Raw genomic sequence first — 25197 nt, forward strand, 5'->3', positions numbered from 1 at the left:
AAAAAGACACTGATGATTTGAAGGCCAAAAGGAAGAAGCGTCAGGAAGATGATTTTATGTGTCGTTGTCATATTTTGAATGCCATGGGGACTAGTGCCTATAATTCCCATCGAAGTATTGCGACTGCAAAGGAATTATGGACTAAGCTTGAGAACAAATACAAGATTTCTGAAGCAAGCAACAAGAAATTCCTGATTTCCAACTTCATGGACATTAAAATGGTTGACAGTAAGTCAATATTTTCCCAGGTCAGTGAATTTTTACTCATTGTTAATCATCTTAAGGATGCTGGATTTGAACTTCTGCCTGCCTTTATTGTCGGAGTCATTATTGTTCGTCTTCCTCCATCTTGGAATAGTTATAAGAAGAAACTTATGCATGCCGAAACTGACTATGATTTAGAAGGTCTACAGCGTCATCTTCGTATTGAAGAAGACTCTCGTAAACGAGAAATTAAGGATAGTCAGCAAACTGAAAACCATTCTAAGGTTAATTCTGTAGACGCTTTGAAACCTAAGAATGATACTCAGTTTAAGAAGCAACATCCCAACAAGAAGAAGAAAGGAGATTGATACTTCTGTAAGAAACCCGACAATTTTGCTCGTGATTGTCGTCTCAAAAAGAAACAACAAGGACAGAAAAATGAGGTAAATATGGTCGAAGACAAACTTGTTATTGTAGTGCAAGCCGCCAATGCCGTTTCTAATAATGAGAGTGGATGGTGGTACGACAATGGTTCAACTGTCCACATCTGTAAAGATAGACATCTTTACAAGACATATGAACCAGTTATTGGTGAAGGAAATGAAGTTGTCTCAGCAAACAACTTACACATCAAAGTGATTTGCAAAGGCACTGTTGAACTCTCGTTTACTTCGGGAAAGACTGTTACTCTTACTAATGTGTTACATGTCCCTGACATTGTGAAAAACCTTGTTTCTGGAGACCTTGTTATGAAGGCCGGATTCAAGACGACTTATGAGTCTAGTAATTTTGTCTTGTCCAAAAATGGTGTATTTGTTGGACAAGGATATGCTTGTAATGGGATGATTAATCTTAATTTAATAAATAATGGTTCTTCTTATATTGTTGACTCTGTTGATTTATGGTACGGTAGATTAAGACATGTGAATTATGGTTCTCTTAGAAACATGAAAAGATTAGGATTAATTTATGATTGCAACTTTGATAATGTTTCTAAATGTGAAATATGTGTGCAAGCAAAGATACATAGAATATCCTTTAAATATGTAGTAAGAAACTCTACCTTGCTTGAATTAGTACATAGTGATGTTGGTGAACTCAAAAATCACATGGCTCGTGGTGGAAACAAATACTATGTTACTTTTATTGATGATTATACTAGGTATGCTTATACTTACTTGATGAAATCCAAGGATGATGTCTTTGACATGTTTAAAATATACAAAGCAGAAGTAGAGACACAATTAGGACAGAAAATTAAGATTTTACGTTCTGATCGTGATGGTGAGTATTTTCCTAATGAATTTGTAGGATCAGAATCTCGCAACAACGACATGCTTGCGAAATTACTATCAATACATCATGAATACATCGCAGTATGATTTCAGAAATGACATAACAGATGACATCATCTTAAACGTGAGAAAAGTATGATGATCGTGCGGAATTTAGGATGTTTGCGAAGTTAACATTTGTAAGTTTGCGAAAATACCGCAAGCCAGATCCGAAATTAGGGGAAATGTTAGTTGTACCCCACCATATATGAGCTGTCATCCATTATGTAAATACCTATATAAAGAGAAAGGAAAGAGAGAGAAAGGAGGATAATCAAAAAAGAAAAAGGAGAGAGACACTTTAGGGGGAAGAAACACTTTGTAGAGAGACACGTTTTGTAGAGAGAGAAAGGGAGGTCAACCTTCTCTTTTGTATTCATCTTCTTCCCCAAAAACTAGATCTAGAGAGCTCCAAATACTCATTAATGGAGTCTCAATTGTAATCCATATGTAATTACAAACAATCATAGTGAAGATCCCTAACCCCGTGGATGTAGATCACATTGATCGAACCACGTAAATCTTGTGTCTTATTTTCTATTTTCATTATCTTTATCTTTATTTTCATATCAATTAAGTTTAGATCTAGAAATCATAGTCATGATAATACAAGGGGTGTTTTGTAGGATTTCCTGCAACTACATTTTGGCGCTAGAAACAGGGAGGAGTAAAGGATTTATCCCTCCTGTAGCTTGTTGGTTCAAGAAATTTTCATGAAGATTAGCTACTGTTCATATTTTTCTAGATCTACAAAGTTTAGGTTCAAAAATGGAAATTTTATGGAAGAAATCACACTTTCAGGGAGTAAACATCATCAACAATTCAAAGACATGAAAAGAGGGAGAGAAAAAAATTAGTTGTTGTGGTGAAATTTAAGGAAAAAATGGAAGTTCCAGTGGAAGATTGTCATGTTCAGGAGAAGAAACAAGGGAAAGACGAAGATAAGATAAGAGGCAGGCGCTGTAATTTCTGTCACAAACAGAAATTCGCACAGATGGTTTAAGGTTGAGCGAACAACAAATAGGTCACAGGTTCGAATTCACAGAGACACATATTTTTCATTTTCTTCTCATTTGCATGGGAGAACAAAAGAATAAGGAAAAAAGTTATGCGGAGAGGTTCTTGCACAATTGGTCCAGAGAGCAGTATGTCCGTTAGTGGTCGCAAGTTCGAATTCGCCTGCGAACATAGTTTTATTCTTTTTTACAGAGAGCGAAGAAATGAATAATTTCGCAATATTGTTTCATTATTTCGCAAACAAGAGGCAGCACAATTGGTCATCTGCGAAGTTAATGAGTTCATGGTCGTGTGATCAAGTCCCAACACCTGCGTATTTTTTCGCACAGATATTTCTTTGATTATTTCGCACAGAAGAGAGTTGATGATAATTTTGCAGAGATATTTCGCAAAGAAGAAGCTTGCACAGTTGGTCAGGAGGCATGAATGCAAGCAGCAGGTCGCGGGATCAATTCTTGCTTCTCGCATGTTTATTTTTGTTACGCGAAATTTATACAGAAGTGCCTCTCACACAGTTGGAATTTGATCACTTCGCAAGAACTTTGATTACTTCGTAAGAGAGGCTTAGCACAGTTGGTATGGTGCGAGAAAATCCGAGAAGCAGGTCAAGGGTTCAAATCTCACTTCTCACACTTCTTTTTGCTGCGTGAAATTCATACATTTCAAGGAATTTATTCACTTCTTTGACAACAACAGCGACTCACATGAAAGATAAGTACCACTTCCTTGAACATTTTACTTTATACTAAGAACGAATAAAAAGATTTTTGATTTGATTTACAAAAAGCGATTCAATCGCACGATTACAAAGATTTCAATATCTCAAAGATTATAAAGATTACTAAGATTTCAAGATTACAAAGACTTCAAAATTACAAAGATTGCGAGATTTCAAAATTACAGAAAACTGAGAAAATTCAATTTATATGTTTCTCTAGAATATTTCTTTTGCAGAGAACAAATTTTTTTTTTGATTTGATTTACAAAATGCGAAAAAATCGCAGAATTACAAAGATTTCAGAATTATAATGTATTAGAATTTCTCTTGAATATTTACTTTGCTTCAAATGATATGATATTATGAGAATGAAAGAGTGGATGAAAGAAATGACAGAAATGAAAGAATGAATGAAAGAGTAAAGAACCGCGAAAATTTCGCAAGAGACAATCTAAGATCCATAAAAATCTAAGATTAGAATGGGGCGAACCTTTATGGCGTACACCCTAGTTTGCGAATAAAATTTCGCAAGAGGCAAATGTAAGACCTAAAGTGCGTCATAGAAGGGGGTACATGTTGCATGGCTCAGGGAAAAGGTTACACTGCCCCTAGAACCTGAGTCATGGAGATTTGGGGTCAATAAAACCCATCCAGGAGAGGTACCTTGGATTTTCAACCTAAGATTTTGCTTTAGGTTGGACGACTAGGGGTCTCTTCTAAGGAGTGCATAATCTGATCAAGGCGCCGAGGTACACGGTTGAGTCAAGAGTGCCAGGGGCGTCTGGAGCGTACCTTGCCATTCTTGACAAGTCTTGTCTTATACTGCACTCGGCCCGAAGAAAACCCCACTTAGGGTGTAGTCTCGTAACCATAAGACCTATAGGTTAAAGGGACAAGAGGCTGCGAAAACAACTGGTTGTTGTTAAGACCGGATGGGAGGAGCTAACCTTGTATGGTAGAAGTACGCCTCCTTGAAGGGGAAACCATGGGGGAGATAAGGGTGGCACCCTCCATTAGGGAGCTGATAAGTGTCTTAAGACGTAAATGTCATGATGCTTTTTACTCGTAATGGTATTAAGGCTTGTCATATTTGTGCGACAATACTGAAGAGGCAATAATACTAGAGAAAAAGATAAGACGGGATCAATGGGTCATTACATGAAAGTGTGAAGACGTCCTGCGATTTCGTCGCAAGACGGAAATGTCATGGGGCTTTATTTTCACACGAATATTTAGGCCTGTCATATTGTCGCAACAATCCTGAAGACGCAATGATACAAAAGAAAAAGTTAAAGCAAGATCAATGGGTTTTTGCATGAAAGTGCAAAAACGTCCTGCGATTTGTCGCAATGACAAGAGGTGGAAAAGAAGACCTTTAACTAGGAAGGAAAAATAAGACTACATAAGAAAATGAGTAAGCAAGTAAGCTTGCGAGAATGATTATATGTAAGCAAACAAGCTTGCGAATATGTACATGGAAATGAAACTGAGGCAGTGAAAATACCGCAGACTTGATATTATGATCATACTGTTATGAGATACTAATAGTGCAGGAAAGAGGGAAAATGAAACACAAGTAAGAACTTGTGAAGAACAATAACTACACGAAGAAGAATGCATACACTAAAGAAAAAGGCAGAGATATAAAGAATGGAAGCAATTTAAAGCTACATCAATTTTAGACGGCAAAATGAGCTAAGTAACACAGACCTTAACTATACATTGCAATAGATAAGCATTCTCATCATACAAGCATCATAAAAGCATTGCATAAGCATTTCATGGCATAAACATCGCATACACATTTCATAACATAATCATCACATAAGCATTATGTTCGCATAAGTACTTTACAAAACTGTACGGAATAATATTGCAGAATTTCGCAATAATATCGCAGAATTATACAGAATTTCAAAGGATTATTCAAGAATTTCATAAGATTATTCAGAACTTCACAGAATGATTCAGAATTTCGCAGAATGATTCAAAATTTCGTAGAATGTGTCAGAATTTCGCAGAATGTGATTCTTCTGAATGATGTGATTATCTCGCTCAATTATTTTGTAGAATTAAGTAACTTGAAGATATTATACTATTGCATGAGCACAAAACATGAGACAGAGGCAAGATAAGAATGAAGAAACAACTCGTACATTCAACATTTTCTCAAGGATTCTACCCTCATAGATAAAGCACAGAGGCAACTATGGATTACCAAGAAAATATTTTATGTTCTTTATCTCCTCGGCAAGAATCATTTCCAAAGTGGACGTTCACTAATGAACAACAAGAATCCTCACCAAAAATGGAGTAATAATTTCGCACGAATAGAGACAATACTTGTTATTCTCATTCAAGGACGGATACTTCTTATACTTCATCAAGGATACTTCATGCTTCTTATACTTCATCAAGGATACTTCATGCTTCTTATACTTCTTCAAGGATACTTCATACTTCGCATACTTCGAAAGATGATACTTCTTATTTACTTCGCAACATTCCGGAACTTCATAAAAGAATAGAGGCAAGTACGTACTTTTCAAGTCCAGTATTCTTTCGCTCGTTCCTTCATCAACAAAGATCAAAGACTAGTCCAACAACACGTATCTCGCTCCAACAATTACAACAACAGATTTTTTCCTGAAGATCGCTCTTCAAGCAATATTCAAGAAAAAAGAGGCAAGATGTAGGATCAGAATCTCGCAACAACGACATGCTTGTGAAATTACTAGCAATACATCACGAAGACATCGCAATATGATTTCAGAAATGACATAACAGATGACATCAGCTTAAACGTGAGAAAAGTATGATGATCGTGCGAAATTTAGGATGTTTGCGAAGTTAACATTTGTAGTTTGCGAAAATACCGCAAGCTAGATCCGAAATTAGGGGAAATGTTAGTTGTACCCCACCATATATGAGTTGTCATCCATTATGTAAGTACCTATATAAAGAGAAAGGCAAGAGAGATAAAGGAGGATAATCAAAAAAGAAAAAGGAGAGGGACACTTTAGGGGGAAGACACACTTTGTAGAGAGACATATTTTGTAGAGAGGGAAATGGAGGTCAACCTTCTCTTTTGTATTCATTTTATTCCCCAAAAACTAGATCTAGAGAGATCCAAATACTCATTAATGGAGTCTCAATTGTAATCCATATGTAATTACAAACAATCATAGTGAAGATCCCTAACCCCGTGGATGTAGATCACATTGATCGAACCACGTAAATCTTGTGTCTTATTTTCTATTTTCATTATCTTTATCTTTATTTTCATATCAAATAAGTTTAGATATAGAAATCATAGTCATGATAATACAAGGGGTGTGTTGTAGGATTTCCTGCAACTACATAATTTAAATTCTTTTGTCAAGAGCATGGTTTAATTCATCAATTTGCTGCACCTTATACACCTCGACAAAATGGTCTTGCTGAAAGAAAAAATAGAACTTTGGTAGAGATGGTTAATACTATGCTTATTAGTTCTAATTTTCCTAATTCTTTGTGGGGTGAAGCAATGTTATCTGCATGTTATATTTTGAACAGAATTCCTTTGAAAAGGAAGAATATTTCTCCTTATGAAAATAGAAAACCGAATTTAAGAATACTTAAAGTTTGGGGTTGTTTAGCATATGTTAGGAAACCTGATCCTAAAAGACCTAAGTTAGGAAATAGGGCGTATAAATGTGCTTTTATAGGTTATTCACTTAACAGTATTACTTACAGATTTTTAATCCTTGAAACTTTTGAGATTATAGAATCTGTAGATATGTAAATTTTTGAGAACTTGAATAGGAATAGTTCCCAAATGCAACCCATAGAAAACCCATTGTTACCTAGTCTAGAATCTGTAGAGACTAATAACAATGATGAACATTCTGCTCCGACTCAAGACATGGAAGATACTTCTGAAATTGTAGAAAATATATCGAACCTAGAAGAAGTAAGAGAGCAAGAAAAGAAACAAGCTTTGGTCCAGAATGGGTACAATATCTTGTAGAAGGTGGTAAGAATGAAATTCTTAGTGTTACTAAGTATGGTATGCATGTTGATGATGACCCTAAAACTTATGCTGATGTTGTGAGTTCCAGATATGCTAGTTTCTGGAAAGAGTCTATCAATGATGAAAAGAATTCACTTTTGACTAACGATACTTGGATATATTGTGATTTACCTCTAGGCGTAAAGCCTATTGGATGTAAAGGAATATTCAAAAGAAAGATGCATGCCGATGGTTCCATTGATAAGTTTAAAGCCAGATTAGTTGCTAAGCGTTATAAGCAAAAACATGGAATTGATTACTTTGATACATATGCTCATGTTGCTCGCATCTCATCTATTCGTTGTTTGATTGCAATTGGTTCTATTCACAAGTTAATTATTCATCAAATGGATGTCAAAACTGCTTTTCTAAATGGTGATTTAGAAGAAGAGATATATATGGAACAACCTGAAGGTTTCATATTGCCAGGCCAAGAAAAGAAGGTTTGCAAGTTGGTTAAATCTCTCTATGGCTCGAAGCAAGCTCTCATGCAATGGCATGAGAAGTTTGATAAAGTAGCTTTGTCATATGGTTTTGTTGCGAATGATGCTGAAAAATGTATCTATAGTAAGCATGATAGTTCTGGATGTGTAATTCTCTGCTTGTATGTTAATGATATGCTTATTTTTGGATCTGACATATCTCGTATTGAAGAAACAAAGAAGTTTCTTAGTTCTAACTTTGACATGAAGGATTTAGGAGAGGCTGATGTGATCTTAGGAATTAAAATTCTAAGAAAGGGGAATGAGTTGGCTTTAACCCAATCTCATTATATTGAGAAATTTCTCAAGAAGTATGGTCACTTTGATGACATCCCAGCCGTCACTCCTATGGATCCTAATGTAAAGTTAATGAAGAATATTGGGCGTGCTCATAAGCAACTTGAGTATTCCAGTGTTATTGGAAGTCTTATGTATGCGATGCATTGCACAAGACCGGACATAGCCCAAGCCGTGGGAGTACTATGTCGTTTCTCAAGTAACCCAGGAGTTGAACACTGAAGAGCAGTTTCAAGAGTGTTGGCTTACGTAAAGGGAACCATTGATCATGGTTTGCATTTTCAAGGCTATCCCGATGTATTAGAAGGATACAGTGATGCTAATTGGAATAATGTAGAATCCAAATCTAAGTCCGTAGGATCATAATCTCGCAACAATAATGTCTTAGCGAAATTATTAACAACACAACACGACAGTGTCGCAGAACAACTTCAGAAACGACATAATAAATGACATCAGCCAAATCATGAGAAAAGTGTGACGGTCCTGCGAAAATAAGGAAGTTTGCGAGATTGATATTTATAAGGTTGCGATAATGTCGCAAGCCATTTCCGAAAATAAAGGATGGATTAGCTGTCATCCACTATGAAAAACTCTATATAAAGAACCGATCAGCTGTGAGGAAGAGAGAGATCTTTTTTGAGTGAGAAGCAAGTAAATAGGAGAGACAAGAGCAACGGTTATTCTTGATTCCTTTATCTTTTCTTGTAAGAGTTTTAAGATAATTAATCAATAAAATTGTGATGGTTAGCCTTAAAATGTGTTGATTATTAATGGATTCTTATGAGGGGTGTGTTGTAGGATTTCCTGGAACCACATAATGGCGCTAGAAACAGGGAAAGATTGAAGATTGTTCTAGAAAAAATTGAAGATTAATATTGAGATTTGTGAAGATTTTGAGTAATTGGTTAAGAATTTTACATAATCTCTTGCAATTCATTAATATTGAAGAAATGGCTAGAAGAAGAAATACATCAGAACAACCAACTACTGTTAGAAGAAGCAAGAGAGTTGCCGAAAGGGAAAGAAGTGAAATGGGAGAATCTACTAGAATGAGAAATAATGGAGAAAATCAAATTCAACCACCAATTCAACCAACACTAGTACAAGGAAGGAATATAGATTATGATAGGGTGAGTATACACACTTGGCAATCAAATTCAGCAGAAGAAGTAGAAAAAGAGCAGCAAACCAGGAACCATAGACAGGTAGAGAGAAATCAAGAAGTAGATGAAGGAATAATTCATGGAGATGAGGAAATTGGAGCGTTAGAAACTTTGAGACGAAGAATACATGAAGAAAGAAGAGCTGAGGCAGAAGAACGTGCAAATTTAACAAGGCAAAATCACGAATTGAGGATGGAAAATATGAGACTACAGAGTAGAACATCGAGAAGTACTACAAGATCATATTCAAGATCGACTAGAAGAGAGATGAGGCGAAACTCACCCACAGTTAATGCTGGAAATAATATTCGAGAAGAAATACCAAATCCTAATGAAGAACATTGCGAAGATAGAGAAATAACTGATGATCGCTACGTTCCACAAAATGAAACTTTTGGTGATAGGAAAAATGATAGAAATCAAGAGAATGGACAACATCAAGGACGAAATAATCAAGATGGCGAAGGGAATCGAGAGGAAGTAAGGAGAATTTTACATGAGAGAGAAGCTCAAAGAAATCAACAAACGATTGAAGAATAAATTGAAAGACACTATGCTGAACAAGCACGTTTAATGCGAACGTGAAAGATTGAGAGCGAAATGGAAGAACAAGAGCAGGAGGTGATTCGCAGAATAATCACGACAATCGAGAAAGAAGGCGTACACAAAACCGGAATAACGGTAATCTCAATGAAGAGTATGATAGAGTACAGAGGAGGCTGAAAGACAACGAATGGAATTGATAAGAAATGAACAAAATGGAGGGGAAAATGAGAGACATCATCATATGCGAATTCAAGATAGAGATGAGGAAGAGAATCGCAGGAGAAGACGAGATGAGGATGATGAAGAAGAAATGCAAATTTCGCAGAGAAGAAAGACATGAACGTAGAAGAAGGGAGCGAAATTAAAGACCAATGGATCAAAATTCAGACGTAAATGACAAATCTTAAAAGAATTGGAAGAAATGAGAGGAATGCTAAAATAGAGGAGAAGTAGGCAGAAGACAATTAGATGAAGCTATAGAGAAGCTGCGAAAACTCCATTTACAAGAGAAGTACAACTAGGAGGAATACCTCCGAAATGCAATTTTCCCGCATTAACCAACATTTTTGATGGAACAACTTGTGCAATTCAACACATTAAAGCCTACGTGAGGTGCATGCCAATGGGAAAATCATGATGCCGTATCATGCAAGTATTTTGCATCCAGCTTAACAGGGGAGGCGTTAAAATGGTTCGAAGGTTTACCAAAGAATACAATAACATCCTTCAATCATTTGCAGACTACATTCCTGGGGGCATATATAAGTAACAATTCTTCGCGACCGTTCTTCGCGACCTGGTATTGAAGACGTGTTTGGATTAAAACAAAGGATTGGCGAAAGTTTGAAGCACCTAACTAAAATATGGAGGACTATGTTTAGCGAAATGGCTGGCCGTGTGGATGAGGGATATCTTATCTTATCATTTATCAATGCTATGTTTGCAACCAATCTATTGTATATCCAAATTTTCAGAGTCAAGAATACGGTCACAATGACTGAGTTGCGAGAACTTCGGGAAAATATATTGCTCTAGAGGAAAGGCAAAATGAAATGGAATCATACACGGTTGCGAACACCAATTCACAAACAGCGAATGCAAGCTTATTACCCAAACTAATAAACACAGTGGCGAGCACTTCGCAAGTACAACAAGAAAAGGTGACGGGCAACAATCAACAGAAACTGGTGTCTATGGGAAGTCGGGATCAAGAGGAGTATGAAAGAGAAAGAAATTTCTACAATCTTGGTGGAAATAACAAGATTCAAAAATTCGATCAGCCGCAAGAAACTTATGGAGGTCAAAGACAAAACTATAATAGAGGACAAGGAGGTCACAAGGTAGTATGGGAAGAAATAAAGATGCCACCTCTAAATGCAAGTGTGGAGAAAATATGAGAAGCTATAATTTTGATGGAGAATATACCAACACCCTGGAACATGGGAACGGAACCACCTCCAAACCACATAAGTCATGAGTTCTGTTCTTATCATCATTTTCATGGACATACTACAAATGATTGCAGAAATATAAAAAAAATTATTCTGAGAATGATAGATCAAGGAAAACTAAACCACTTTTTGGTAGGTCACCCACAATCTCAACCATTTCCACCACCACCACCAGAGCATCACAGAGTAAACACGGTGAAAAAGAATGAAACATTCTTCATAGAAGTTGGTGCAAAAGCAAAGAATCTTTTTTGTCACTCTATCTTACATTCATACAAGACAATTGAAGAGTTTCATGACAATGTTTTGAGTAGAGTGTTTGCAAGAGACAATGATGGAAGAGAAATTAGAACATTGCGAAAATCTCGCCACTAGAGGAATGGCAGAAACAGACTATTTCTTTTACCGCAGAAGAAGTCCCCGAAGGTGGAGAGGTACATGACAATCCATTGGTGGTAAAATTAGATATTAATCCAAAACCAAAAGAAGATGAGGATGATGAAGCTGAAGCTGAAGATTCATGGGAAATTAATAGGATTATAATCGATACTGGAAGCTCTGTGAACATCTTATTTTATCATACTTATAAAACTATGGGAGGAAGAGATGATGATCTCATACCATCAACATATAAGATATATGGTGTTAATGGTACTGCCAACAAGCCTAAAGGGGAGGTTACTATGCGAATTCCATTGAAGGGAATATCTTCTGAAATCCTGTTTTATGTCGTTGACGTAGAATCACCCTACAATGCATTAATTGGTCGACCTTGGCTACATGGGATTCTAGGTGTAGCTTCAACTTTCCACCAGTGCATAAAATTCCCTCACCCCAGTGGTGTAGGAATCATAAAAGGAGAGTGGGTTGAAGGAAACAAGTGTTACGAAACTGAGGTAGAATCCTGCGAAGGAAGAGCAAACAAGAAGGAAAGTTGGCGACACAAAATCAAAGAGACACAAAGAAATGAGAGATTGATGGTGGATGCAATCGAACAAAAAGAATAAGAAATGTTGCGAAACTAATGCTAGCTCAGAATAAGAAATGGTGAACATACCACTACCAAGGAAGCAGTAGCATAAAATAACAAAGAAGCAGAGAATGGCAAAGGTAACAAAAATAAGAAATGTATGAATGATTGATTTGTTGCGACACTCTCGCAACAAATAAAATTCTCAAAAATACATTTTATTGAATGACAAAATTGAGATTGCGAAATGCAAATACAATATGATGATGTGAGAGAATCTCGCAGAGATAATGAATTCTACAAAAGACAATCAGAGAACAATGACAAAAGAGAAAGGGGCGAACCTTTATGACGTACACCCTAGTTCGCGAATACAATTTCGCAAAAGGCAAATGTAAGACCTAAAGTACGTCATATAAGGGGGTACATGTTGCATGGCTCAGGTAAAGGATACATGATTATTGATTTTTCGTGGGGTTGTAGTAATGAGGTTCAAACTCTCGGACTTGTGAAGGATAATTTTTAGATTTGATAAAAATATATATACAAAAATATTAACAAATTGGTAGAGAGTTACCGGGACTAAGGACTTGGCCAATTCTCATGCATATGGTACATTTTATTTATCCTTAACAATTATCGCTCAAAACATAAAATGTACGGACTCTTATTTTGCCAATATAGATTCTCAGAATATTAGTTATAAATCGTAAGAATGGGACATCAAACATTTAAGCAAGCATGCCGCATCAAATAAAATGATAACTAATTGATCAAAATCATTTTTTCAATTTTAAATCAATGCAAAAGTCATAAAAAGAATAAATTAAATTTACCAGAATGACGAAAATCGCCTCCTCCGTTGTCCCAATGTTGGGTTTAGCTCATCATGGTGAAATACCTCTCAAAATATTTTATTAAGCTCAATTGGTATTTACAAGAAGAGAAAACAATGAAACAGGAAATCTGCAACAGCGCATATGCGTTACAGACCAACTGTTTCAAGTCTCAACTGTTATGCTGAAGATAATCGTTACAAATCTGAAGATAAATGTTGCAAACGAGGATGAAGAAACTGTTACAATGGAGATAAACGTTGCAATCCAGTTGAAGAAACTGTTACGACGGATGAATAAACCGTCGCCGTTTCCCTGTTCTTCACGAGCAGCAGGAGCAGCAGCAACAGAGTTCTGAAAACTCTTGATTCACGCCTCCTGAGCTCTCCTATCGACCCCAAACTCTCGACACCCCTTCTAGGACTCATGTATCTCCTATTTATACATTCCAGGCGCATCAAATCTCGCCGTTAATTCCTCAAAATCTTCACAGTAAAGGAAAATTATTCTTGGGAATAATTTCTTTTTTTCTTTCTCTGCATGCGTTAATTGTCTTGATAATTTCCACAATATGTTGATATGCAACCTAGGAGAATATCTGCACTTAAATTCCACAACCCATGCAGCATCTTTACGTAATTTTCTTTCCAAGTTTAACCGATATCTCTTCTTTCCTGCTTTAATCGAGAATCGATTATCTGGCCAAATTTGATCGATCCCAACCACCAAAATATCTTCTTATATCCATGTCACATATACCCATTAAGTTTCAGCGATTTAATCTCCTTATAACACCTTCAAAAATCGATTGGAAAATCTACCAGTGTATAAAGAAACTTTCCCGCCAAAATTTATTTTTGAAATTGAGAAGAAGGGTGCCCCTTAACCAGAGCTGGGGTGCGAATAGCAATTGGGGTGGAAATAGTAATTTTCCTAGGTTCCTTAAGTGCATTTCTGGGGTGCTTCCGGTGCATTTCTGCGGTGCCTTTAGTACTTTGTCCTGGGGTGTAAAACACTACTTTTCGAGCCCGTTTTGCCGCAAGAACTTATTTTTCCAAAAACATCTACAAAAACATAAAATAACACAATAAGTATTTAATCGAGTCTAACAATACAGAACATTGAGAACAAAATAGACACATAAATGCGTCTATTACTACACCACCACCGGAACCTGAGTCAGATTTGGGGTCAATAAAGCCCATCCGGGAGAGGCACCTTGAATTCTCAGCTTAAGCATATGACTTAGGTTGGGAGACTAAGGTAATAAGGACTCTCCCAAGGAGTGCAGAATCTGACCAAGGCGCCGAGGTACACGGTTGAGTCAAGAGTGCCAGGGGCGTCTGGAGTGTACCTTGCCATTCTTGACAAGTCTTGGCTTATACTGCACTCGGCCCGAAGAAAACCCCACTTAGGGTGCTGTCTCGTAACCATAAGCCCTATAGGTAAAAGGGATAAGAGGCTACGAAAACAACTGGTTTTTGTTAAGACCGGATGGGAGGATCCAACCTTGTATGGTATAGGTACGCCTCCTTGAAGGGGAAACCAGGGGGAAGATAAGGGCGGCACCCTCCATTAGGGAGCTGATAAGTGTCTTAAGACGCAAATTTCATGAGGCTTTTTACTCGCAAGGGTATTAAGGCTTGTCATATTTGTGCGAAAATCCTGAAGAGGCAATAATACAAAAGAAAAAGATAAGACGAGATCAATGGGTTTTCGCATGAAAGTGCGAAGACATCCTGCGATTTCGTCGCAAGACGATAATGTAACGGGGCTTTATTTTCGCAAGAATATTTAGGCCTGTCATATTGTCGCAACATTCCTGAAGAGGAAATAATACAAAAGAAAAAGTTAAGGCAAGATCAATGGGTTTTTGCATGAAAGTGCAAGGATGTCCTGCGATTTTGTCGCAATGACAAGGGGTGGCATGATAAGACCTTTAACTAGGAAGGCAAAATAAGACCACACAAAAATGAAATTTTGAAAAAATCAAAATTCACTTCGCATATGATTGCGAAATTATACAAAAACAACTGCGAAGCTGAGGCACAAAATAAGAGAAATCTGCAAAATCTCTCATTTGGATACAAATAACAGAGGCAAGTATGGGAATGAATGAAATCAGAAAATGTTATTTGTCTCCACATGATAAATTTACGCAGAAAGTTAAAAATTAATGATTATGTTGATTAACCATATTGCAAGGAAGAATTGTCTTAATGAATGCAGGTCAAAATAAAAGAAACTTATATATTAAGGAATATGGGGAACCAAGAGAATTCGCAAATATACAAAAAGAAGGAATAAATGTACAAGTATTACAGAAGATCAAAGAAAGAAACAAAGACTACTTCTTAGTTGATCCTTCATCATCTTCATCAGTGTTCCCTTCTTCGTCTGCATCAGAACCTTTATCTCCATCAGAACCTTCATCACCATCAGATTCTTCATCATCAGCTTCGCTATCAGAGATGGTCAGACTAGGAATGTTCTTTGGGATCTCCTCCAAGAGACAAGGATAATCAGAGTGAGGAATACTATGGTCATCACAAACCATTTGAATAGTTTGATTGCGAAAATGCAGAGCGTCGTTCTTAAAGTTCGCAACAGTGATCTTGATTTGATTCTTTAATCTAGAATATTTGTCGTTGCGAGAAGAAAGATTCTTTGCGAGTTCCTCTTTTTCAGCTTCAAGTTCCTCAACTCTTTGGCGATATCTACTTTCAGATCTGCGAAACATATAGCAATTAATCTAACTTGATAAAAACTCGTGAAAAACCAAAGATTATAAAGGAAAACAGTTAATGACCTTCTCTCTAGAAATCATATCTCTAATCAAGGCTGTATGCTCAACTTGGAGACTAACATTTACACCTAAATCTTTTCTGGCGTTATCCAAGATTGTCGCGGCCCAAGCGAACTCATCATCACTATTTATAAGGAGACGACAACGGACTTGTTTTCTCTTTCGCAGAGCTCGTATTCTTGCGGTTAGCTTCATCTCGTTCAAGTTGAACTCAAGAAGGGTGTCTTGGAATTTCGCCAAAGCCTTAACACCTTGATCAGAGTACGATCTTATCATCTATAAGTTTGCTAATCTTGGTTCTTAATTTGTTGATTTCTCTTTAGAATTGAGAAAAACGTTTAAATTGGTTGGCTAAACCTAAACTAGATCTATGATCAATCTCTAAGAGGCGAAATTTGGATTAAGTTCATTCAAAGACAGAGATGAAATTTTATCATTAAGAAACTATTAAAGATTTATTAAGATGTTCAAGAAGAGTGTCATTATCTAGGCATCGGGAAATGAACGAAGAAGAGTGGTTTCATCAGAAAGACCATAAATGTCTGCAAAAAGGATTAATCAAATAAGAAATACAATAGGATGAATGAATGAAAGGAAAGGGAAAATTGCATACCATAGAGCTGATATTAGCTTTTGAAGAGTATAATTTTTTCCTTTGAAAAGAAGTGTCGGTTTCAGTTTTTGTTCTTCTCACGAAGACCTTAGCTTCAGTTTCCAGTTCTTCATTCCTCGTACGAAATTGAAGATTTTTCTTTTCAAGAATTTCGCGTCTCCTCTCCAAATCTGAGGCAACAACGAAAGAAGCTTTTCCAGCCCGCGAGAAAATGTAAAAAGTATTAAAATAGAAAGAGATTTTGAGTTACAATAATGAAGAAGTAAAAAGACGAAAGCATACCAGACTATTAAGAGAATGCATGAAGTTTGGAGTCACCGATCTAGAAACTCCACGAAGAGAACTATCACCATCCAATAAAGGAACATCGCAAATCGTGGCGAGAGCTTTGCAGGTATTAGCGAGTTGACTATCTCCCATTCCTTTCCAAGAATCAGAAAAGATGTCAGAGAGCTTAGCCATAGAAGATTCAGATGGAGAATCTTCATTTGTAGCAGGGTCATCATTATCCTCATCATCATCATCACTCTCGGAGTTTTCATGAGAAGGAGTATTTGAAGGAGAGGAAGAACGGATTTTTCTCTTCTTTGAAGGAGGAGCAGTTGGTTTTCCCCTGCGAAGAGCACCTTTTCCTTTATCACCAGTCTTCGAAACATTGGCAGGCTCTTCTATTTCAGCAATAACCTTCACACACAGATAGAAATAAGAAATAGATGCAACACTATATTGTTTAAAATCATAAGAGAATATTTCTTACCTCATCTGTGTATGAGCGAAGAGCTAACAAGGTACTAGTCTTCCCAGTCCTGTGGTAGCTATCTTTCAGTTTCTGGATCTGTAGAATGCCGCAAGAATCAGCGAACAAAAGAATAAAGATAAATAAAGAAATGTAAAGTGGGAGAAACTGGAAGAAACATACCTCTTTCTTCTTCTCGGCCAAGAGAATACCCAAGGTTGATAAGTAGCGAGATTCTCAGGAAGAACATTTGACCCAACAATGTAAGGTCCTTTCAGCATCAAGGGAAAAACACACCATTTATCATCTTTGGATTGGAGAGGGGTTGTGTTCTTACTAGAGTGCCAATCAATATCTTGGATGAGTATTTTATCTTCATCAATATTATCTTTCCTTTTCAATCGAATACCCCAGCGAGTATTCTCTTTCTTCATGGATATTAATTCATAATTTTCGAAGAAATTCGCTACTGTATACTTCTCAGCGACTATCTCTAGATCTACGAATCTAGGATCCCTAAGATCTTTGAAATAAAGAGATCCTTTATCAGCACCACGGTTAGCGAACTCCAGCATCAGACGGATGAAATCCCCACTCACTTGGAAGATAGCTCGCGAAAATCCCGAGTGAGCGAGAATTTCATGGAACAAAGGAATATCTGGGTCATAAAGAGGAATGGGGAGACCTGCGAGAATTTGACCCAGCGAAACTATGATTGATTGATCATCACAATGTTGATCAGAGAAAAGTTTGATAGAAAGAATTGAATTGGCACTTTCACCAGGAATGGTAGAAAGTGTGAAACCTTTCTCGGCAAGATCTTTTTGAATGTCCTTTAAGGTTTTCTCATGTTTTTGACCACTTGGAGGCATATCTGAATATAGAGTATGGAATGGACGAAAATTAAGAAGATTGAAGAAGGAAGATAGAAGAAAAATTACAGCAGTGGAATTTATGGAGAAAATGATGAAGTTGCAGAGAAGATGAAAAAGAGAGTAAAAAAGAAGAAAAGGGAGAGTAAGAAGAGTATATATAGAGGAGATTTTCGAGAAGATAAACACAATTAATGCGAAAAGACGTGAGCGGTTGAAAAGCAGTGGTTACAAAAGACGTGTCAAGAAACAGATGGGAGAAAGGATAGGTGTGATAAATGCAGAATATGAAGTGATAGATAGCTGCGGCATTTCTCACATCGTTCTCTACTTCGCAGAGAAGATATGATAAGAGGCAAGATGTAGGATCAGAATCTCGCAACAATAATGTCTCAGCGAAATTATTAACAACACAGCACGACAGTGTCGCAGAACAACTTCAGAAACGACATCAGCCAAATCATGAGAAAAGTGTGACGGTCCTTCGAAAATAAGGAAGTTTGCGAGATTGATATTTATAAGGTTGCGATAATGTCGCAAGCCATTTCCGAAAATAAAGGATGGATTAGCTGTCATCCACTATGAAAAACTCTATATAAAGAACCGATCAGCTGTGAGGAAGAGAGAGATCTTTTTTGAGTGAGAAGCAAGTAAATAGGAGAGAGAAAATCTAGAGCAGTGGTTATTCTTGATTCCTTTATCTTTTCTTGTAAGAGTTTTAAGAGAATTAATCAATAAATTATGATGGTTAGCCTTAAAATGTGTTGATTATTAATGGATTCTTATGAGGGGTGTGTTGTAGGATTTACTGCAACCACAAAGTCGACTAGTGGATGGATATTTACATTAGGAGGTGTTGCTGTGTCTTGGAGTTCCAAGACGCAAACCTGTATTTCTGATTCAATAATGTTGTCAGAATTGATAGCACTTATGGATGCATGTAAGGAGGCCGAATGGCTTAGAAACTTACTTGAGGAGATCCCATTTTGGAAGAAGCCAACTCCAGCAGTCTTGATTAATTGTGATAATCAGGATACGATTTTTAATATCACTAACAAGACATATAATGGGAAGTCAAAACATGCAAGTCTTAGACATCAAATTGGGAGACAACTACTCAAGAGAGGAGTAGTTTCGGTTAGCTTTATTGAATCAAAGAAGAACTTGGCAGACCCATTCACAAAGAGTCTACCAAATGCAATGTTTTCAATAAAATGTGAGGAAATGAGACTAAGGTATGTAAAGGAAAGTTTATCACCTATAGCAGAAACCCAACCTATGTTTTGAAAAAGATAAACAAGGTTCAATGTGGTATCAACAAGTTATGGAAGTGATCATGGCGCACTAATAATAAACTTCCCATTTCAAATTAGTGCCATGGTTCTGCAAGGAAAAAAGGATGCATGAAAATCCTTAATGAGTCTATAGTTGTTTACAGGTATATCGCAGAAGCACCTTAGAGACTTACCTATATGAATATGGAAATCAGGTCGTTTCCTAAGAGAAAAATACCGCTCTCTGGGTGACTCATGAATTCAGGATAAGCACATGGTCATTAATGTGCTGGCTACAGAACACACTATCACAGAAATCAGTATGTGTAGAGATTCTGGTTTTATCACATGGGGTACTTGGTTCAAGACTGGTTTCACCACTGAACCCCGATAAGACTTTGAATTTCTTACACTAAGTGAAGGTTCAAATCCAAAAGATACATATCATTTATGTATTGATTTCTACGAAGATGCTTATTTCTCAACTAAGCGTGAACTACGTTGGCTTGATCCCACTTGGGTACGTAGGCAGTCACTTTGGTGATGCAACCACTCTGATTTAAAAGTTTTTTACTTTGTTTTTGTGTGTTTTTCAATTTTGAAAATAGGGGGAGAATGTTAGATATTTTAAATATTGTTTGCCGCTATCCGGAGGGGGGGAGGGATTCCGGGGGGGGGGGGGGGGGGGTGGCGTAGCCCCTCCCAGCTGTGTTTGACACTCTCGTGGAAATTATTCTGGTTTTGAATTTTGAAAACCTATTTCGGTTTCCAGAAATTTCTAACGACACGTCTCTTCCCTTAGGGTTTTCTTCCCAAGAGAAACCATTAATGGATGCCCGTTGAAAGCGTCTGTTGGAGATGAAACGACACCTCCAAAAGGCATGAATTCCTCTTTAAATAGCAAAGGCTTTCTCCCATATCAATCATCAAAAACTATTTCTCTCTAAGCATCTTCAGAATCAATTACAGTGTGTTCTTGGTTGGGTCAAGGGAGTACAACCTTTGAATCTGACTACGTTGTTAGGACTTCATTGTATCCTGACAGCAATATTTCGCTGACCGATTGTACTCGCCAATTTATTGGGAAGGGTCGAAATACTTGCTGAAAATAATCGTAAGGCCTTGAAGCTCTAGTGATACAACATTCTTTTCGTTCTTTATTTTCATCCTCTATTACCCTGATTTTTCCAACATCAATTACACATCTGTCTGTGGGAACGATCTCTTACTACCGCTATATTACCAGTTAATTAGTGGGAAATATCTTTATTAATTTGTTGTGCCTACGACAGCCCATAAAAATTTTGGCGCCGCTGCCGGGAAGCAGTCGCTAATTGATTTGTTATTTGTTTAGCTTGTTTTGCTTTTGTTTTTTTTTATTTTTTTTATTTTCTCCTTATTGTGAGTCTCATGTTTCCTTACGGAAATAACATGTATGGAGCACAAGATTAGACGTATAATAGTGGTAATCAATATGATTTTCAATCTCATACATATGACAACTACCAACCATCCTATGGGTATAATCAAAACCAATCTTTTGGGTATGATCAATATCCTACGGAACTTTATGGATATTCACATATATATCAACAACCTTATGACGGGTATGTAAGTGAACAACCACGAGGATGGGAGGATAGTTATGCTTCTAATCGTTTCTCTCCTGAACTTGAACAGAAGTTTGATCAGATTATGCTTCATTTAAAGGCCAGTATGTCCTCATTGGAGGCATTCAATGAGCAACTAAGTGCGGAGAACAATATGCCTCCTGTTCGTTTTTATGATCATTCACCTATTCAAAAAGGGGAGACTTGGTCTGGAAATAATGTGGTGAGTGAAGGTGTTGGTTTTGAAGAATGTATTGACGAAGTGATCCAAGCAATGACGCAACATCAACAAGGGTTGCACCAACACATTCAAAAGATGGAATAATTTCAACAACAAGGGGAAGAGTCATATCGAGAAATTCGAAGGAATTCAGAGAAATTATACGAACAAATTGCTCAACTCGGTAAAAATAGGAATGAAGAAGAAGTTTGGCCTCAAAACCAAATTAATTCTGAATTCCTATGGATGACAAAGAATATTTTGAGGATGAGAAACCTTTTGAAAGTCCTTGCAACAGTGATACGATTATTCCAACTCCGGATCATAATAAAGATCCTTCGCCTATTCAAAAGGAGGAGGTTGGGTATAACATATCTATTGTTATAAATGGTGTAGCGTACTCAAACGAAGAAATTAGGAGTTGCATCAATGAACTAGACGTTTTAGAGGAGGATTTTGATTCCTATGACGAGATTGTTGAAGAGATTGAGATTGAGAACGAAACCAAATTGATTAAAGTCGTGGAAGACCCAATTGAGCTAGATAACAATAGTTTGATAGAGGACCACAATATACTTGAGGCAAATAATTCACTGGAGATGATTAATGAGGATCCGATACAAGGTTTGTCTAATCCTTTTCTTAATTCTATATTTACTGATCCTTTCCATCCAATTGAAGAAGCTTCTCAGTGAGTTGTTAACCCAACTTTTAAGAAAATACCTCACTTAGGATTGGAGTTGTGTGCTTCCAAAGTATTAACAGATTATTTTTCTTCTAAGTATCCACCACTTGATGTGTTTGATTCGAGTATTGTGCAGGTTCACCAAGCTGAGGAACCTTTTGAAGTTCCCGAATTCTATGTTCTCTATCCATTTTCGAGTGTAGAAAGGACTAAGTGTGGGGGAAACTTCAATAAAGTGATAGCTTCAATATTTATATCTTGTGATAATATTTTTGTGAAGATGTTAATGGAATTGCAGATTGTTATTTGGAAGGATTACCAAATTTTCAGATTGCTGGTGTACGGACGATAGCAATAACATCGGGCTGACGACGTTAAACCAAGCGCTGCGTGGGAGGCAACCCATCGGTTTTGTATCTCTATACCTTTTGTTTTTAGTTTTCTTAGTTTTGAATATCATATCTTGCATTCCCATCTTAGATTTTACAAGTCTTGTATCTATAATGAAAGTTTTGACGAATTCTCGTCAGAAAATTCTGACGACGCACTTGTCACGAAAATAGCTCTCGAGACTTTATACGGGGTCCGATTTGAGTGTTTGACACCAACTTTTAAAGAGGAAAGACTCACCTTTCTTTTCAATAAAGAAAATTTGAATTTGGAGTCCATTAAGTTGGAGCGATTGGTATGGACATTTGAGTTTCGGTATTTTTCCAGAATTTTTTCAGATTACATGTCTGTCAGTCCGGAGGCCGTAAAAGTCAGACCGTTTATCGAAATACTGTTCCCTTTTGAAACTTTATGAAAAAGATATAGGCGAACAACTTTTGTTTAGGATGTTTTTCCTAGTTCCCTACCCATTTGTACAGTTTTTGAGTTTTTCAGGGCTGTTATGTTAGAAATCAGAATTTTCGGTTTTGAACATTGAGGACAATGTTGAGTTTAAGTGTGGGGGAGTTGTTAAGCATGTTTGGCTTGCATATAAAATAAAATAAATAGTCTTTGATTTCTTGCATTCTTGAGACTTCATATTTTGGAATTAATTATGAGCTATTTAGGATGACACTCTAAACCTTTTTAGGTTGAAACAAGTTCTTACAACTATAGATTGAGTTCCGCTTTATCATTCTACAATCCTTTATATATATGTTCATAATTGAATGTGAAACTCAGCTATGGTAGTCGTTTGAAAGATTCATCCTCGCAATTAATCATTACTGAATCACTTTCTTTTTATTTTTGCAGTTATATGTTTCTCTAAAGTGATTCGGTGGGATCCTGATACTGCAGCGGATGTTGTAGCAAGGTAATCATTGGTTGAGTATATAAAAGCCCCATAGACAATTTTCTTACACTCATAAAGAGTGAGCCGGAAATATATATATATATAAGGCTCCTCTTCATTTATCGACATTAATAATTCTATGATAAGTCCGGAATTGCGGACTAATCATAGTCTATGAAAACAAAAACCTATCATCATTATACAACAAGTCAAAAATACTATTGATGAGGTTCTTGACACTTGGATAGCAGTTTGTGTGAAACGTTGTCCCTGTCTTCGTCTCCTAAACAAGCATGGAATGTAGGATCCAAGGAAACTATCACGTACATGCTGGAAAAGAACATGCGCTTAGAGTATCTGATCATGTGGTCGAGTTAAATGGATGCTTCTCTCAACTATTGCCCTATAAATATATATCCTTTAACGACATTCATACAAGTATTGTGGGTAACATCTTTCACTTTAGTCAACATTTGCACACTTCACTTTTTTATTTCCATTTTCTTATCTATCCATGTGATTTCAGTATGCGAGTGTTGTTACAAATATTGCAACAAGTACGATGACTATCTTAGTAGAGTTTTGCAATCAGGTTGAGTGTCACATGTAAGTAATTGCTTATGTGTGATGATTGGAATGTATGTGAGAACTTATGCAGGATAATTATTTAGATATTACTTTGTGTCTATCGTTAGTGGTTCTTCCAAGGCGAGAAATTGGAGTAGGTTTTGTGGGTATACCTCTTGTAAACCCTCACGAGACTGTAACTCGTCCACTAGGGACACCTAGGGGTTTAAAGGATTGTTACACATGCTAAGTGTAACCGTTTTCTCAACGACATGGATTTGTTGTATTTAGGATTATTTTTATTTAGTTTGCTCGAGGACTAGCAAAGGCTAAGTGTGGGAGAATTTTATAAGTGCATAATTCATATGATTTTAGTATCCATTCCATACTTGTTTTAGCTATTATTCTTGCATGTATTCATATTATTACTATTGTTTTCTCTTATTTTCCTCTAATAGGTGAATCATCCAAAAAAGAGATACAAAGTTCTGAAAATATCTAAGGAGAGAAGTATTCCAAGTATCCAAGTGCCCAAGTCCAAGAGAAGTGGAAGAAATGCGGCGAAAAGGAGCAAAACACTCAAAATCAAGAGACGGGCCAAAGACCAAGCTTAACTCATTCAAATTAAGGATTTCTCATCACCATCTTTAAGGGAATTGAAAGATAAAAAGAATGCAAAAAGAATGAGGTCATTCCGAGTTCGGACGAAGAAGTTGTGGCCAAAACAAGCTTTTAGCAAAAAGAATTGTTGATCAAATAACCTATCAATTACACAGCTCTCTGTGGGAACGATCTCTTACTACCGCTATATTACCAGTTAATTAGTGGGAAATATCTTTATTAATTTGTTGTGCCTACGACATCCCATCATACGGTAGAGACTAAACCGCTGGCGATCGAGACTCGGTCTTTAGAGGTTAAGTTTCCACTGTTCGGTGGGTATTCCATATCCAACGACTATTTCTCTATCGCCATAAATATGTGAAATTCAAACACAAATTTACCCTAAAAGTTTTACACAATTTTTTTCTCTATGTCTTCTACCAAAAGAATTCAAATGACAGAATTCGAAAGCCAGCTTGATTAGCAACCCACCTTGATTTTTATGGAATGGTGCTTGAAGCCATTGTTAGCAAGATATGTGACAGTTACAAAAAAATAGGTAAAAAGCAAAGAAGTCTACAAGTTTTGGATATTAACCAAATCAAACCTGCAACTAAGAAAAGGAAAAGAACAAGGAAAATTTGAAGGCAAAAAAGAAGATAAACAAAGGAAACTCCGTTCATGAGCGCATCGATTGGAAGTTATGTGAAATGAAGAAGATAAACAAGATAAAGAACATTGTCCCTGATTTTTATTTTTAAAGTCTTTATTTGAAGTTATGATTGTCTAGTTTATATCTTATTATCTAGATTTATGAAAGTCGCAATAATGTAAATTAATTCGAAAATTAGATT

At 36.6% G+C, this 25197-nt stretch overlaps 1 protein-coding gene across 1 annotated transcript; it reads left to right on the forward strand.

Annotated features, from left to right (window-relative positions):
- Window positions 1–218: 218 nt before the first annotated feature.
- Window positions 219–21308, forward strand: LOC113359491. Its single transcript, XM_026603113.1, has 3 exons — window positions 219–488; window positions 624–1013; window positions 21054–21308. The coding sequence occupies exons 1-3, from the start codon at window positions 219–221 to the stop codon at window positions 21306–21308; spliced, it is 915 nt and encodes a 304-aa protein (XP_026458898.1).
- Window positions 21309–25197: the final 3889 nt, after the last annotated feature.

This window comes from Papaver somniferum, chromosome 3, assembly GCF_003573695.1.
Source record: "Papaver somniferum cultivar HN1 chromosome 3, ASM357369v1, whole genome shotgun sequence".
NCBI lineage: Eukaryota > Viridiplantae > Streptophyta > Magnoliopsida > Ranunculales > Papaveraceae > Papaver > Papaver somniferum.